The sequence below is a fragment of the Chiroxiphia lanceolata genome, chromosome 21, assembly GCF_009829145.1.
Source record: "Chiroxiphia lanceolata isolate bChiLan1 chromosome 21, bChiLan1.pri, whole genome shotgun sequence".
Classification (NCBI taxonomy): Eukaryota; Metazoa; Chordata; class Aves; order Passeriformes; family Pipridae; genus Chiroxiphia; species Chiroxiphia lanceolata.
In genome coordinates, this window is record NC_045657.1 from 2,749,743 (window position 1) to 2,766,669 (window position 16,927).

The 16,927-nt window shown below is 44.8% G+C and overlaps 2 protein-coding genes across 8 annotated transcripts in view; both read right to left on the reverse strand.

Annotated features, from left to right (window-relative positions):
• Positions 1 to 189: 189 nt before the first annotated feature.
• INPP5E (inositol polyphosphate-5-phosphatase E) lies at positions 190 to 9,690 on the reverse strand. 2 transcript variants are annotated; one of them, XM_032708214.1, is made up of 11 exons: positions 9,554 to 9,690; positions 7,791 to 8,859; positions 6,098 to 6,221; positions 5,822 to 5,919; positions 5,083 to 5,207; positions 4,841 to 4,960; positions 4,358 to 4,465; positions 3,445 to 3,606; positions 2,774 to 2,889; positions 2,234 to 2,370; positions 190 to 1,549 (listed from the first exon to the last, which is right to left on the reverse strand). In XM_032708214.1, the coding sequence occupies exons 2-11, from the start codon at positions 8,645 to 8,647 to the stop codon at positions 1,417 to 1,419; spliced, it is 1,980 nt and encodes a 659-aa protein (XP_032564105.1). In that variant the 5' UTR covers positions 8,648 to 8,859; positions 9,554 to 9,690; the 3' UTR covers positions 190 to 1,416. The 2 variants fall into 2 exon arrangements, with proteins under 2 accessions (XP_032564105.1, XP_032564104.1); XM_032708213.1 differs by lacking the exon at positions 9,554 to 9,690 and having other exon boundaries at positions 7,791 to 8,866.
• Positions 9,691 to 10,276: 586 nt separating this feature from the next.
• SEC16A (SEC16 homolog A, endoplasmic reticulum export factor) overlaps positions 10,277 to 16,927 on the reverse strand; it is a 28,118-nt gene continuing 21,467 nt past the window's right edge. For 4 of the 6 annotated variants that reach the window (XM_032708369.1, XM_032708368.1, XM_032708365.1 and 1 more), the window contains 10 exons: positions 16,424 to 16,582; positions 16,123 to 16,200; positions 15,839 to 15,895; positions 15,062 to 15,173; positions 14,599 to 14,736; positions 14,423 to 14,523; positions 13,957 to 14,031; positions 13,268 to 13,327; positions 12,296 to 12,370; positions 10,277 to 11,921 (listed from right to left, as the gene is read on the reverse strand). In XM_032708369.1, coding sequence (XP_032564260.1) covers positions 11,853 to 11,921; positions 12,296 to 12,370; positions 13,268 to 13,327; positions 13,957 to 14,031; positions 14,423 to 14,523; positions 14,599 to 14,736; positions 15,062 to 15,173; positions 15,839 to 15,895; positions 16,123 to 16,200; positions 16,424 to 16,582 — 924 coding nt within the window. In that variant the 3' untranslated portion in view covers positions 10,277 to 11,852. The remainder of the gene's footprint in view (positions 11,922 to 12,295; positions 12,371 to 13,267; positions 13,328 to 13,956; positions 14,032 to 14,422; positions 14,524 to 14,598; positions 14,737 to 15,061; positions 15,174 to 15,838; positions 15,896 to 16,122; positions 16,201 to 16,423; positions 16,583 to 16,927) is intronic. The other 2 variants (XM_032708370.1, XM_032708367.1) reach the window with 1 other exon arrangement.

The following is a 16,927-nucleotide window of genomic DNA, read 5'->3' on the forward strand; positions in this document are numbered from 1 at the left end:
CTAAATTCATCAGCCAAGGGCTATGTTTCTTGCACTGGCAGGTGAAATGTGCTTTGTTCAGTTCTAAAAATCCCAGAGAAATCTGTCCTGCTCTTCCAGCTGAAGACAAATGGCTCAGGTCACCTAAACATGCATCACACAAAGAACTCTGGTTCTGACAACAGTAAGAGCTGGTTCTCAGTTAAGGTATTGCATTAATTTATTTTTATTCCTTTAAAAAGAAAGGAAATCCAAGTACCTGATGGCTACAGACAGGTCAGTGCCATAAATGTACCGCAGAACAGAAGCTCTGTCTTGGACAGGTTGCATAGTCAGCAGCACTTCCTCCAAGGTGTTTGCTTGGTGTTTTAGGTACTAAAGGTGATGAATGATCCAGCCCATCTGTGCCCATGAGGAGTTTTAAAGTATTAGCTGTACTTAACATTTGACCAGTGCCATACTGGTCCTTGTAGTATGTTTAGCCTTAAGACAACACTACTTCAAAAATAGCAAGTTATTCACAGTTCACCGAGTTGGAAAAACAAAACCAAAAGGAATTGACTGTGACTGGAGGTAATGGAACTGCATGGAGCTGACTGGGCTCTGCAAACCTCCCTGGTACACTCACTTGGCATCACTTTGGTGAAGCATCACACAGTACAGTACTTAAACCATTCATTTCAATTCAGGTGTCCTGCTGCTGAAGGCAGGTAGTGTTTTATGAGCCCTGGAGAGGGCAAGTGAGGTCAGGGAGGGATTGTTTTAAGCAGCCAAGTATATGGCCTGAGAGCAGGGTATTTACCCCCTTAGTAACAGAAGGCCTATAGAATGATTATTGAAAGGCAATGTTTCTACACTTCAATGTACAGGAGTACATTCACACACACCTTGCTGTAGAGGACCCAAAAAGCCCAACACAGGAGCACCATCCATACACAGAACTGCCCAAGTTCATCAGCTGGTCCCTCATACTCCTTTTACAGAATACTGTACACTTGGCTACAGAGAAGGAGCAAAACCCAACCCCACACTGTATGGAAGCAGATCTGACCAAACCAGAGAGACAAACAAAAAAATTCACCTTTCTGCAGGCTTTTCTTAGGTCCCCTGCCCCAGGTGATGCCAGTTCCAGCAGCTGTGCCCCTGTGTGGAGTCCTACAAACAACAGGCTGCACCCAGTGGCTTCCTAAGATAGTCTGGTTAAAAATAAATCCATTTTACCTGTTGGGATGGATGTCTTAAATAACTGACTCCTTTTCTTCGGCAAAAGCACTTGAGCTACATGGATTAGCTCATGCAGATGAATCCAGGATGAGGTTTAAGACATTCTTCACAACTGCCAGAGGTGCTTAAAGCAGACAATTCCCTGCAGAGTTTGCCATGGCCTGAAATCCTCCTTCGGGGCACCTCTACCACAAGTATTGCAGGGCTCTCAGCTCAAGAAATGCTACATATGCTGCTGGATTTTTGGTCCTTTTGCTCCCGTCGTTTCTGAAGTTCCCTGGTAATCCTCCTCTTTATTCCCATTAAATACAGTTCTCTGTCAAACTGCCCCGCAGCAAGTGGAATGCTACAACAGAAACACAAGCCATAGATCAGGCCATAAATGTATTCTTTGCCCAATGTTTCCCAACTAGCTCATATAACAAAGGCCAGAAATCTAATTTTGACGTCTTAATGCATTCAGCTACTGCTGTGGGAGAAACAAAAGTTGTCCTTCCACAGCAACAAGTTAAGGTTTTTCACAACACATTTACATGGAGAAAGTCCTGGTTGTAAAAAGGGAAATGTAATTTCAATTTTCTAAAGAGTTCTACTAGCACAACAGTCCACAGCTGGACATTGGGAACTTGGAGGATCTCAAAATACTCCACTGACATTCAGCTATGCTGAAATGCAGGCACCACTGGGGAGGGAAAATAGCACTGATCCCAAAAAGGGAAAGAAGAAAAGGAGAGCTGCCCATGCTGACAGGGAAAACAAAGAACTGCATCTCAGATAAAACACAGATTTGTAATCAATTCCAATGGGCTCTGTTTATCCCCCTCAGGAGGATTAAGGGACCTGGAAGCAGGGATTTCAGCTGTCAGTGCAAGGTTTAAGCTCTCACTGCTCTGACCACCAGCATAAAAATCAGACAGACTGCAGAGAGCTACATGGGATAAACTCTATTTTAGGAATTCTGAGAAGACAATATCCTCAGGATCCCTGGAGCCATGTGCAATCACACAGAGCAGCACAAGGAGGTACTTACTTGTCTCTGCCAGGCCTCACTTTGACACGAAACAAGGCAAACACAGGGCGATGGTCTGAGGTTTTGATCACAGGACAAGAGGAATATTTGACAGCCTGGATGTCGTCCTTGTACCGACTGCGGAACACGACCCGGTCCTGGAGACGGAGAGAGAGAGGGGAGAGTGCTGGTAACTCCCTTTGCACATCCACCCACCCTGGAGAGCAGCACTGGTTCACAAGAAACCATTCATTTATCACACTCCACTTAGTGAAATTAAGTGTCTTGGACAGGGATCCATTCACAAAGATAGTGTGTCTGATCCCCAGAGCTGCTCTGTGCCCAGCTCTGAGCACAAGAGAGAATCCAGAATCCACTCAAACAGGATATAAGGCAGGGAAAATTAGGTTAACAGCCTGTGCCAAACTCTCCCTGTGCTCAGAGGTTCAACAATCCTTTCTTCCAGAGCAGACCCACATGCCCTGTTGCCCTTAAGCCACAAATCTCAGCACATCTGGATCCCCTCTGGTGCAGGTGGGAGGTGCTGAAATCATCCCTTACCGTGTAGGATGGAGTCCTTTGTTTGGAAGTGGTGTCATAGCTGTCCTTCCCTATGTCAAACTTGTAGGAAGGGCGGAAATGGATATCAGCCTCTTGGAATCCTTTGAAAATAGACCCTGTAAGGGAAGAGAACAGCATGAACAAATTCCTCCTTCCTGAGAATCCAGCACATTTCTGCATTGATTCTACTAATGCTGGCTAGAAACAACAGCCATGTACATACATGACTAGAAAAACACGGGGTCAGGCTCCAGAAAGGGAGAAGGCTCAAGTTATTACATAGTGAAGATAAAAAATAGCCAGTGGATATTAGTCAGTGGCCAATTAAACAAAGAACACCTGGTCCATGCACTTTCCCTTCCACTGAAAGCTTGTGCTGCTTTGCAAATGCTCAAATGTTCAAATTTAAATTCCCTGGACACTGTGACAGAATGGTGTCCCAAGTTATGGAGAGTCAGATGAAACAGCAGCAAATGGCTATGGATAAAATGCTACAGCAAAAGGTCCCTTGACACACTGCCACTGTATTTGACAACTGCTGACTTCTTTTTTTTTTTTAGGGAATGTGACAAAAGGAAGCAGGAAAGGTCTCCAGTAAATTGGCTGTGATTAGTCCTGTGTGTAGATATCTTTGTTCATGGGGATGAGGGAGGAAAAGAGCTGCCTCTCACCCCGGCTCATCTCACTGGTGAGCTGGTCATACACCAGGAGCTTGGACACGTCTGTGTCCGGGTTCTGGTTCAGGATGGAATCCACAGTCTCACGGTCCTTGTTCAGTCGGAAGTTGAAGTCACCAAACCAGAAGACTTCATCAAACCGAGTTGTGACATCACCTGCAAATTCAGGCCACAGGTGTTCAGGATATTCTGCCAGATATGGTCAAGGAACAGGCAAAAATCCCTTCTTTTCACTACCAGATGTGATGCCTCAGCATGTTTTCTGCCCGTGACCATCACAGAACATGGTTATAAAAAACCCAGTAGAAAAAGAACAGAAATTTTAAACATCATAGAAAAAGCTTAAAAGAGACCAAACTATTGATAGGACCTAAAACCAGGGTGAACACAAAATCCTAATGCTACACTGCAGACAAAGAGTCCATTCATCTTTCTAGAGAAAAGACTTGCCTACTTATCTAGGCATGACATTATCAGCACAGTATTAAGAAACAATAATGGAATTTGGCAAACAATACACTGACCTGTGTATATGCAAAGTGACATAATGTTCTTTCTCTTAAGTTTTGAAATAAATTAATTCCTAATTGCTCTAGAAAACACTTGGAAAGTAAAACACATCTGTAATATTGGTAATAATTACACCAAAATGATCATATTGCTGGAAAAATACATCACATAAAAATTCCTTTTTGAATTTTCTCTCTCCCATTTTAATTTTTTTCTCAAATCCCCCCTCAAAATTTCAAAAAGAAAAGAAAAGAATAGTGTGAGTAATAACTATCCTCAGACAAAAAGCCCTGTGGTCTCTTTTTACACTCTCTCAAATTATAACTCTCATTCTTTCTTAGTGCAGACTGAAAGACAATGCACAGACTGTTGGTTTCAGTCATGGTTTCACACTTACTAGAACTGGATCGATATGGATTTGTGTCTGGAACATTCTTGGGAAGTGTAAGGGCTTGAATGGTTTTATTGTAGTCCAGTTTCCTCTCGTTCACTTTACTGTCCCCAGCTGAAAGACACAAACCCCGTTACTGCCAAGGATGAATCATTTTCATTCAGTGGCCACTTTTGGTTACAAGGGGAGCTTCCAAAGGGCATCAGACATTTTCCATGTGTAAAATGGGACACTGACCCAGGGAACTCACACACTGAAAAATAATGATAGGAAGTGTGGAAAAGGGAACACAATGGTGCAGAGTTCATTTCTGTTTTAACACACACAGTTCTTTTGTAAGTTTGTTATCAAACAATCCTCCCCCCTTATTGTTCTCAGCTCAGCAATCCTGAGCTTTGCCTTCAGCCTGTCCTGCTTTTTTACCTCTGTACAGTTCCCTCCCCTCCTCCCTCAAACAGGACCCTTCTAGCAAGATTGTAAATGTCTCACATGTGAAATGGGAGGTGATGAACAGAAAGGAGGTCCCAAAAAACGTGAAGCAGATTCCCAGAGCTCCCTTGGTTTTGATCTGAGACACGATTCGAGTTGTCACCGTGGCGTACTCCACTTCTGGAAGGAGAAAAACAAGATGCTTTCACTGAGAGCCTCTAGAGACAGTGAGCAGGGAAGTTAAGAGAGGGAGAAAAAGCCAGGATACTGGCTGGCAGCAGTGTTTTCAGCTCCCCACACACCTGAGCAGAACCAGATGAGGTCCCTGCGGATGAAGACCGACATGTAGAGCACCCCGTGTGCGGCCGAGTAGAGCAGGACGTAGTGGGGGCCCAAAGTCTCCTGCAGGCGGATCTCCCACTCTCTTCTGCAGGAAAGAACAACAGCTGGATCACACAGACAGTACAGGAGACAACAACCAGAGAGGAAATCAGTATTGTGGAAACAGAGCAGTCCCTCTGACACAGAACATCAATGAACAGTAAGTACTGATAAAACTTCCACTGAACGACTAAGGAGTGGCTGCGCAGCTGAGCCAGCTTAGAACCCCTCAGAGCTGGGCTGAGGTGCCACAGGAATCAGTAGGATTTTGCCATCAGCTGCTCTAACAGGACCAAATTCAGTATGCCCAGAGAAGCTGTGGCTGCCCCATCCCTGGAAATGTCCAAGGCCAGGTTGGACAGGGCTTGGAGCAACCTGGGCTGGTGGAAGGTGTCCCTGCCCATGGCAGGGGGTGGAACTGGATGAACTTCAAGGTCCCTCCCAAGCCAAACCATTCCATGACTCTATGATTTACAGATCTTTGTGCCTTTTTGCTCTAAAGTCTATTTCCCCTGGTGCTCATGCAGTGAATTCAGTCTTATTAAATGGGTTGATTATTGAAAATATTAAGGTTATGATGGATACTATTTCCAGGCTAATTCAAAGCAAAATAATTACTTAACAATAAAAGAAGATGGTTCATTACATTGTTTTTGCTACCTGTCTGGACAGCCTTCTTGAACCCCAATGACATACATGTCCTGGGCATAGTCAGGATCTGTTGGCAATAAGAAGTCATCCAGATTCACTGGAAGTTCCTATTAAAAAAGAAATGAAAAAAAATAGCAATATTAGTTGTGCTAAGATTTACAAGAAAAGTACCTTGTAATTTGATAAAGATGATGAACTCAGTTTGATGAGGAACATATTCATGAACAGAAGAACATCAGTAAAGCTGGGGTAACTTTACCACTGTGGAGACTTCTGTGCCCTTACCTTCTGACCCTGCATGTTCCAGGTGGCCACAAAAATTCCAATATTTCGATCAGGGAAATATCTGCTAAGTTCTTCTGCTCCCAGTAAGGCACCACTTGCCATAAGGCTGCCTTCCAAATAGCTCCTGTGAACAGAAGATCCATAAAAGAGTATCCAAGGAAAGGGCATGGAATCATGATTTATAATGCTTGAATCTTGAATTATTCAAGAATATATCTTTAAGAAGAAGACATTTAGTATTTATATATTGTTCTGCTTGCCTAAAGTTCCTTATAAAGTTCCAACTCTTATAGAGAGTTTGTGGATCATCTACAATAAAACAAAACCATTGTCATAATCAGCCTTTCAAAGCCAGGACATGAGGATGATGGTGAGGCTGATGCTGCCCAGGTGCTGTGATGAGGAGGCTGAAGCCACCCAAGTCTTCAGCTCCACTAATACTTACCTCAGACACAGAATGAAGAGACTGGTTTGATAACCTGGCCCAGGTTGCCCAGAGAAGCTGTGGCTGCCCCATCCCTGGAAGTGTCCAAGGCCAGGTTGGATGGGGCTTGGAGCAACCTGGGCTAGTGGAAGGTGTCCCTGCCCATGGCAGGGGGTGGGACTTGGATGGGCTTTAAGGTCCCTTCCACCCCAAACCCATCTGTGATTCCATGATACTGCAGTATCTTGAAGCACCTTGGTTTATAGCTCCACCATGCCTGGTGTTCTGGCACCAAGTTGCTCCTAATCGAAGACTCAAATTCACACTCTTCCTCCAATTCAGCTCATCAAATAAACAACTTACTGAGCCTGAGGTCTCAAAATATCACATTTGGAACGGACAGATCGTCCCACACCTCCTGCCCCTCCAAAGGACACGCTGTTTACACAGGCAAGGGCTGTTGGCACAAGGACTGCCCATTGAATAAGCATTTTTAATCTTGCTTAAGCTCTGCAAATAACGATGACAGCACAATGTCAGGGAGCGCTGGGCAAGCCACTGCCTGCAGCTGCTTCAGGGAGGGAAGTGGAAGAAAACCCTCATGGCAAACAAGTAACAATCTATCCCAGGGCTTTCTTACCAACTGGTAACACTTTAATTTATCTCAGTTATTTCCCCTCTGCCGCTGACTCTCATCCTTTGAATCAATGACTAGATTCTTTCCTGGAAAAGCTGGGGCAGAGGAGCTCCTGTGGGACACTGGAGCAGTTCCCAATAGGTGATTTGATCCTCCCAGAAGCCAAAAAAGCACAACATCTGCAGAGGACACACAGCACCTTACAGGACAGTGATGACACTGTATGTCCTGCATGATAGCTTCAAGCTAAAATATTTGGGTATTTTTCCTGCCATTTAACACTTCAGTTCAAGCCCAATGTACTTTTAGATTTAAAAAAACCGGTTCTCCCAACTGTTGGCATGCACAGTTACTGTTTCTAAACTTTCAAAAAAGGTTACGTAAATATTACAAAAAAACTGACAGCAAATCAAACACAAGAATGAAAATAATCAGCTAAAAGGAGTAAACACAGTGTATCTGTACCAATCTGTTAATCTTCCAACTGTTTCCAGTCTCCACAGCAGGTTAAATAACACAGAACGACTTCTGTGCTTTCTGAGCGGTCGGACACTCGCAGCCCCTGCCCAGTGGGATTCTTCTCCCTGCTAACAGCCCCCCAAACTTTTGCCAGGAGAAGCTGGGGGACTTACCTGCTCCGAACATCCTTGGCTCGAATGGGAGTGAGCAGGCTGAAGGTGGATTTCATGGAGTCTGTGGAGCAGCTGTCGTACACCATCCCATTGCCGTGCAGCCGGGTGTCGCTCAGGCCGCTGCTCACCCTCCCAAACTTGTGCTGAGAATAATGTCGGTAATCCAGACAATCTGAGTCGATCCTATTAGCTGTCCTCAGGGTGTGAGAGGCCACGTTGAGCTCCATGGGGGGCAGGGGGCGAGCTGGCATGATTTGGGACAGCCGGGGTTTGCCTCCCGCGAACGCTTTCCCCCGCAGCAGCCCCCCAAAGGCACTGGAGATCTCGGAGGCTCGTTTCCCCAGGTCAGAGGTGCTTCCCCTGCTCTTCCCCACGGGACTGGCTTCTGAGGCGTCTGGTGAACTGTGCAAGGAATTCTGCTGGCAGCAGGGATGGCAGGGGCTCGCCCTGCCCCGGTTGGGAGGGCTGGGGGACGCTTCCTGCAGGGAACCGTTGGATGAACTCGTGTCGTTGGGATCAGTCAGGCTCTCCTGGCTCGTCCTAAACCGCCTCCACCTCCTCCAGCTCTTCTCATCCAGAGATGCAGCACGTTCCAGCCGGGGCTTCCGGGGAGGCCTTGGAGTGATCGATTTAATTTTCATATTGGCTTTGAGCTCCTCTGGTAGAAGCTTTAAGGTCTCACTTACAGGGGTGCCCACACTCACGGGACCTTCAGCAGGAAGTGCCACATTGCCACCAGCCTCCTTTTTGGCTGCTTTTCCAGCTTTTTTAGCCCGCAGGTCCTGCACTGCTCCACCCTCCATGCTCTGAGTAACACACGCCCTTGAGTGCTGTGCAAATCCATTTGGAGTGCTCATCCTCCCCCAGGTACCAGCTGTGGATGCTGCTCCAGATGAAAAGTTCCTCACAGCATAGTTTCCTTCCCTTTTATCGCCCTGTGGGTTCACAGGGCTTTAACTACGCCAGCAAGGCATGGGAATTGCAGACAGCTCAGTCTTTGGCTGGGAATGAAGGGCAGGTGCACGTGCAGGCAGATGCATTGTCTGCAAAATTACAAGACGTGGGATACCTGGATTTCCCCAAGAGAAACACGTAAGGATAAAAAGTTATTGAGCTGCAAATTGCGATACTTAATCAGAAAGCATCTCCTCGCAGGACCTCCCTCCAGCACAACTCGAACCTTAGCGTGACCTTGTTAGCAGAACACCGTTATTTCTTTTATCAAGAGCGGAGAACTGACCTCCTCGCTGCTGCAGATAGCAGGGCTGTGTGCACACTTCTGTAAGAAAAGGCTGTGTGCCCTGTCAGAACGAGAGGAAACTCGACCTGCACACAAAGCACAGCTCGCTCTCCTTGCCGTCCACACGCGGCGTCACCAGCACACCGGGCTGCCCGAGGCCAGGAAATTTCCACCCATCTCACAGCAGGGAAATCGCTGCCGCCTTCTCTTGCCTCGCACCAGCCGCTGACACCGAGCAAACACCCGAGGGAAGGGTGGGTTTAGGGGATGGAAACGGGGTTCAAGGCAAAGCCCTACAGGGATGGGGGGAAGCACCTCGTCATTCTGCGGCTACCGCGGAGCAACCCGCCCCGGCAGCCGCCCCCGCAAAGGCGACACGCGGCGAGCGCAGCTCCGAGAGCGGGTTCTGCACCGCGGGGCCGCCCCCGCATCCCCCGGGCCGGGCAGGACGAACCGGCCCCGGCCCGGCCCGGCCCTCACCGGCACCGCCGCCCCCGCGGGCGGGACGCAGCGCGGGCCTCACCGGCTCCTCCCGGGGTTCTCCGCGTTGCCGGCGGGGCTGGGCGGCGGTGGGGGCGGCCGTGCCGGTGCCGATCCCGCTCCCGTGTGGTGTCGGTCCCGCTGTCGGTCCCGCTCTCGCCGAGGCCGCCCCGGCCCCTCCCTGGCAACGGCGGCGCCGGGCCCGCCCCGCGGGCAGCGCCCCCTGGCGGCCGGAGGAGCGCCCGCCCTGAGGGAATCCCCCAGTCGCGACTGTCACGATACGGGCGGCGTTTGAACAAGCAGCTTTAAAGTAAACATTTTACACTCGTAAAAAAAAAATAATTAAAAGTTGCCTGTATTAAGGCTCAAAGCTATGATTTTGAACATTTCAATACAGAATCGCAGAATGGTTTGGGGTGGAAGAGACTTTAAGAGCCCATCCAGACACCTTCCACTATTCCAGGTTGCTCCAAGCCCCGTCCAACCTGGCCTTGAACACTTCCAGGTATGGGACATTAATCTTTTCAAAGGAAACCTGTGCCAGGGCCTCACCACCCTCACAGTCAAAAATTTCTTTGCAACGTCTCATCTAAACCTACTCCAACACACAAGCCAGTTCCAACACTGAACACTCAGGCTCCCTTTCCTCACACGGATCGTTCCCAGATAAACAGGAGAAGTTCCTTCACACGGATCATTCCCAGATGAACAGGAGAGGTTCGTCCACCCAGCTCGCTAAAGCAATAACCACAAGAAGAAAGTAAAATGTGAAAGTGCTCCAGAGCGCAAAATATTTTATTTAAGAATTTACAGTGTCAAATCTTACACTTAGGAAAGACAGCTGCTCCCAGCTCAGAGGGAGCCTCCTTGAATGAAGTTGTTTGGCAGTCTCTACTGAAAGGAGAAAATAATCAGCAGCCTGGCTGGACTAGAGGAAAGCCAAGTGTCTGATTAGGTTTCAATTATAGAAAAGTAAACCACACTGACTGCTGCTGCCCACGGCTGGAATTGAGTATGGACCATCACACAGAGGTTTCTAATCCCCCCCAGCAGCCTTTTACTTGGGCTGTGTACAAACCTTTTGGGACACAAGTAAGGCTATCATGATCTCAGAAAAGTGGTGTTATTCAGAAAAAGAAAAAAAACCCAAAACAATGGGGGACCAACACTGGCAATTTCACATTCGCGTTACTTCTACTCCCGGGCAGAAATTCAAGTAAAATCAAATAGTTTGGTGACAAGTTCTAAATAAAATATGGCCTAATGATTTAATAAATATTTAAAGTTTATTTCTCTCTTTGTAGATAATTCAGATTCTTCAGTGAATATAAATGCTGCATATCATGGTTTTCAGGATTTCCTATATTAAACCTAAAGATTTTAAAGTCCATCCGTAGAGGTCTAATCCGCCTACTTTTAGTACGTTTGAAATTCACCTGTTAGCTACTTAAGACCTTGGTTATTTTAGTAATGGAGATTCAAGAACGGATTATTACGCTGATTCTGGCACTCAAAAGGAAAAAAAAAAAATAAAACTTTCAAGCTGTTACCCCCCCAGTTGCACAGTGCCAGCAGTTTGAGAGAAAGCAAGTAACCGTATTGCACTTAAACGAACACTCACTCGTCAAGAGAACAGCATTGGCTATGATACAGAGCTCCTTCCCACTATACAGTTGGCTTTACAAGTAGTCTAAACCACAAACTACATACAGACTAGGAAAGATCCAAATCAAATCAGTATTAGATTACAGTCACAGTTTTCATTCAACGTAGGTCAATTTATTTGGATGAGCTGTGGCCCCCTCCCCGCTCCCAAAAACACACCAGCTGTGAGGCGTCTCCCAGGGGAACAGATCCAGTTCCACGTCCTGGCAAAGCATCACAACTGTGCATGGTCCTCTTAAGGCCACAGTGTTATGTTACAATGTGGACATGTTTTTTTTCCCCCGCTGGGAGGGGAGCATCCTTCAGAAATTAAGGAATCCCTGAAACTATGCCTTGGAAGGTCACACTAACAGGTTTAAAATAAGGAATAAATTGCCTATGCAATTTACAAATAGGTTCTGTAACAGACAGCAACTATTTCCTCCCTTGTGTCTATCCTTTATCACAGCAAAGCTATTTCTAGCCAGGTTTTTTTAAAAGGAAAAAGTTACATATATTTCATGTTTGGTAATGGTTTTGCGTAGATGAGGTGCAAGCAGGGAGACCCATGAAAAAAAATCACCCATCATTAAATTTCTGTCATGTCAACTGCAGCTGATACCACGTGCCATAAGGCTGAATAGTTCTTTGCATACTCAGAACATGATTGAGGATTCCAAATACAAAGCCATTGTGTTCTACTTCAACGTTGGATACTTCCTCTGTCCAATTCTTCCCAGTCTTGAACTTCCAGTGGCTGCAGGAGACTGAAAAAAGGAAGAACAGAAGTTAAAAAAAAAAAAAATGTTCTGTAAAAGTGTCATGCTGGAGACAAAATACAAAAAATTGGGAATACAGGTCTCTGTGCACATTTAATATCCTACATGGAACAATCCAGATTAAGCTGGTTAAGCACAAAATCACGTTTTGTTCAAAGAGTAGAATCACAGACTGATTTAGGTTGGAAGAGAACTTAAAGACCCTCCAGTCCCATCCCCTTGCCACACCTTCCACTATCCCAGGTTGTTCCAAGCCTGTCCAACCTGTCCTGGAACACTTCCAGGGATGGGGCAGCCACAGCTTCTCTGGGCAATGTTGGATAATGAAAATAAGGCAAAGGAAACATGAGGCCTTTACTCACTTGTGCAAACTGAGAGGGATTGTAGAATGGTACTGCTCCTGCTGCAGGTGCCCCCGAGGGTGGTACACTGGCAGGCTGGAGAGAGAGAACACTGCAGTTAGAGAAGGGTAGAGCTTTGCTGCCTCTCAAACGTGGTTTGCTGAGTTATACAGAGCAAATATTCACAGGAATAATGCCACCAACATGGAGAGCACAGCATATTGTAACAACTGCAGAGTGCTGGTACAGTTTGCATCCAGATCTAGAATATTACTTGCTTAATGTAGGAATTGGCCAAACAATGCCACACATGCATAAACTGTCAACAGCTCTGAAGATCCAAAGCATGCAAAACCAACACAAGACACCAGTGCAACTTCACTGAATTAGTACCTTCTGCCTCTGTTAGTACACCTTAGGGCTTGCCCCAAAATAAACATTCTATGTCAGGTTTGGCTCTACTAAGAAATATCAGAAAGGTTTGTATCACCCCTTTGTGGTGACCCCACAGCTCTGGAACTTACAACAGAGATGAAGCATTCCTTTAATTCCTACAGGGACTTTTGCAGATGGTTTATGACCAATTTGAGACTGGCAGCAGCAGAATGACTAAGTTTTGCTTGTTTGTGTCTTTTTAGATTTGCTGTGTTTGGTTTGGGGAATTTTTTGTTTGTTTGGTTGGTTTTCGTTTAAAATCAACTGACTTCTTTAGTATCCCAGGAAAAAGATGGTGAAATCATTATGTGAATCTCTTAGGAACATAAACAAAAAGCATGCCTGAATTACATGCACTCTCACAAATATACAAAACTGAAGACCCTGTTTGAGTGTAAAAAGGAACACTACATCATTAGCTACTTTTAATGAAATTTCTGTGAAATGAGAAGAGGGGAAAATGACTAAAAGTAGCATTAGTGTTTGAGCAAACGCAAAATAAAGAGGGGGGGGAAAGTAAATAAGTTAACATAAATGAGAATGGCCAGCCACATGTACCTGATTAAAATGCTGGCTTACTTCACGTGATAATGAACTCATTGAACTAGAGCGCGAAAGCTACAAAACAGCAAGAACACACAAATACAAAAAAACACAAATAAAAAAGTCGTCATGCATGTCACTGCCCCAAGCTTTCAGTTGTTTTATTTCATTGTAAAAGTCTCACTGCCAAAGGTTAAACCAACTTCAAGTTAAAAAAAACAAAACAAAACGAAACCAAACCAAAAACAAAACGTAAAGCCGGAAGTTAGTTTAAATCAAAAGGACTTCTTAAAGCACAAAATTATGTAGATATAGAAAACATTTAGTAGGAACAAAGGTAATGTTACTCTGCCTGGCACACAGCAGTCTATTCTCCTTGTGTCTTGCACTTAATATTAGTGAAATTACATGCATGCATGGAGGCAAGAAGAGATCCTGAAACTGCTCTCAAATTTTACTCTGAAAAAGGCTCGTAAAAGTACTTATATGGGAAGAGGAGATCATATCACAGAATGTAGGACATGGAAGTTGAACTTCTCAGATGGGCCTAGAGGTTTTTTTCTCTACAGTTCTGGAGGCATTCATACTCCATCTTGGCTACTCTGAATCAGTTACTTGTTTTTGATGACCAATAGTAAATCCACTACAAATTAATGCTTAAAATATGCTGTAAAAGTAATTAGCTACTTTGCATCAAGCCTTACCTCGCCTGATTGGGAGCCATCAGGGTTTGGAACAGGAAGTCCAGATCCAGGAGGAAGGGCTGCAGGGTTTAAGTACTAAAGGAAAACAAGGCAATTCTGTTTATCATCATTACTACGATGCTATTTCACATTTCTGCTAAAGATCCCACTGAAGCAGAACCTTACAATACATGAAGCAGGTGAAACATGCAGTATAACATTCCTATGTTCCTGGTCCCTGTCCTGGCACATCCTGCACCCATGGAACCTCCAGCCCTGCCAAATAGGGAAACACAACCTCCCATGGGATTCCCACTTCCATTTTCACTTGCATTTCCCTTCTTCAGTTCTTCAAATAAACCGTTGAACCACAATTTCCACAACAACATTCTTTATGTCTTGTGGCCGTGAAGTTACTCTTTAGAACCACGAGGGGTTTTTAATCAGAAGTTAGAATGTCTTGTAGATATAATTCATTCTAACCCACCTCTGGTTCCACAGCTGCAGCAGGATCTGTGTTGGTTTGGTTTGCAGCTGGTGTGTGCTCTGCTGCACCACTCCCTTCCATTGGCTGGGATTCCCCTGGAACTAGAGAGGAAACAGGACTTAGCCAAGCACACCACACCCATAAATAGCCATACAACCTCCCTACAACTGACACACCTGAGTTTGGAACAAACACATTGGCAGGAATGGGCATTGGTGCCAAGGGGGCAAACAGGTCTGATGGTGCAGGAACTGCTCCGCTTGACTTGGTTCCACCTGGATTCAGGACATCCACGTAACGGGCTCTGCTCCCAGCTACAACAGAAAGATGCAGAAATAACAGAAATAAGCCTTGTGTTTGTCATGCCTGTGACTATTTCAGTTTGCTGGTTAAAGCTTCTTTCAGAATCAGAAAATAACACTCCAGGGACACAAACAGTAACACCCAAGTCAGGAGACAGTTGTGACAGAAGTCACAGTGCAGGACCTGGGCACAAGCAAAGCCAGCAACAGCCACAGCTCCACTGAGTTGCCAGCTGTTCCCAAACAACTCTAGAGAAGCCCAGACTTCTGTCTTCACATTTTATACAAGAGAAAATCTGAATTCTTCCATACTTTGACCATTAATGTTATATGATACCTGCTCTTCTGGAGAACATGTTGACAGGGGCACCAGGGGGGCCCCCAGGTCCAGGTGGAGCAGCCTGAGGGGCTTTGGGAAATCCTGTTGGTGGTGGTGGTGGAGGTTTACTCTGCAGGGAGAACAAAAAAAAAAAATCCAATCTCATCACTGACTGAGAGTTTTAAACCAAGTATACGCCTGACTTCTCCTCTCCTTATTCCAGAGTGCATGAAATTGAGTCTACAAATCAATATTCCTAACAGATATCTCACCTGGGAACATCAATATCTCCCAACTGATACCTTAAATAATGCCAAGGCATTTCTACAACCCACCTACACTCACTCTAAAAGGAAACAACAACAGTGGTTCTTATCATTTGTGTTTTTAGGCAGATCCTCAAATGACAAGGATAGACAGGAGGTGTGATTTTCTTTGCAGTACAAAGCATTATTACATTTTCAAAACTAGATTCTTCCTACCTTTTTCCCTATATTCTGTTTGTAGCAAGTCAATGTACAAGCAGTTGTCTAGGTGATGCCAACCTCTAATGAAGTGATACATCAGATCAAGTGTAAAGCAAATTCCCTTGTAAATTCAACTGCAGTTACTGAATCCACACCAGTAACTAAAGATGTAAACGTAACCTGTTCATTAGTTTCAAGATGCTGCACATTTTAACCCAAATGCAGCAGAAGGCAGCTCTTAAGAGCCAACAACAGATTAAAGAAAATTTTGTACCAGTACAGATTTCCATTTTCCACTTGGAAAAATCATGAGGATTCAGATTTTTACCTCTTCCTCTGGTTCATCCAGATTAACCCAGCGCTGTTTCTGTTCATCCCAAACAATCTACAAGAAAAATCACAGTCAAAAATTAAGAGGTCAATGCAAGCCATTAAAAAAAAAAAAAACCCTAAAAAACCCTGTAACCATTTCTTTAAAAAAAGCCAGTCTTGGAATAAGCATAATCTTCAAAGTTTTACAAGCATTTGTTTACTCGTCAGAACAATGTTCATCTGTCATCCAGGAGAACATCTGGAACAAATTCAAGTGTATGAATGTTTTTGTGATCTTACTGATTTGTTCTTGTCATCTGGCAGGTGAGCCTCATTCTTTCCTTTTCCCATCAGCCAGCGAAACCAGGTTGCACCAGTCTAAAAAGAAATTAATCCAGTCAGTTGATTCTCTCCCCACTGCCTTTACAGCCAGATTAAAAGAAACATTCATGCAACAACACATTTTCTGTTAGGGCCTTCAATTCTGAGCCCAGAGCTGCACCTAACAGAAATAAACAGTTAAAACCTCTGAAATCAATTCCCTGGACCAGGGGTTACCACACACACTAACAAATCTCCTCCAGCTGTGATAAAGTTTTACCTTTCTAGGTGCTGTCTCCTTTTTTGTTTCTTTTTTGGTCTCTTTCCCTGCAGGAGCAGAGGGAGGAGGAGAGGGCTGTTTTGCTGCAGAGTTGGATCTCTCTCGTCCCACAGAATGAGCAGAAGACTCTGAGGTTGTTCGGGATCTTTGTCCATAGCCCTGTTATTACAAATACACAGGAAAGGACAAAGTTGTCACTGCTGGAGTGATGGATCATATTTCATCTTGCTACACAAATTCCTTCTTTGAAAAGTACATAATAGGAAGAGATATAAAAGTTCCTAGAAAATAAACCTAAAGATGGATCTTCGTCATGGTGCCTGGTTAGATATAAAGCCAGGGCATAAATAATAAATGTATTTGTATATATTAAAAATATTAAACATAAATGCTTAACAAGTAGCTAAATATCTGACACAACATTCACTTTTTATCAAGAACTTCCACACAATTTAAGACACTTAAATTTCAGAAATTTAATCTTAAATTTGGGGACTTCTAAAA

Excerpts from the sequence above, each read along its gene's own strand:
- INPP5E (XM_032708214.1), bottom strand. The coding sequence starts at position 8,647 with ATGAGCACTCCAAATGGATTTGCACAGCACTCAAGGGCGTGTGTTACT. Across the intron at positions 5,208-5,821 it reads CAAGAAGGCTGTCCAGACAG|AAGAGAGTGGGAGATCCGCC; the intron begins GTAGCAAAAACA and ends TCTTTCCTGCAG. Across the intron at positions 2,890-3,444 it reads CACCAGTGAGATGAGCCGGG|GGTCTATTTTCAAAGGATTC; the intron begins GTGAGAGGCAGC and ends CTTCCCTTACAG.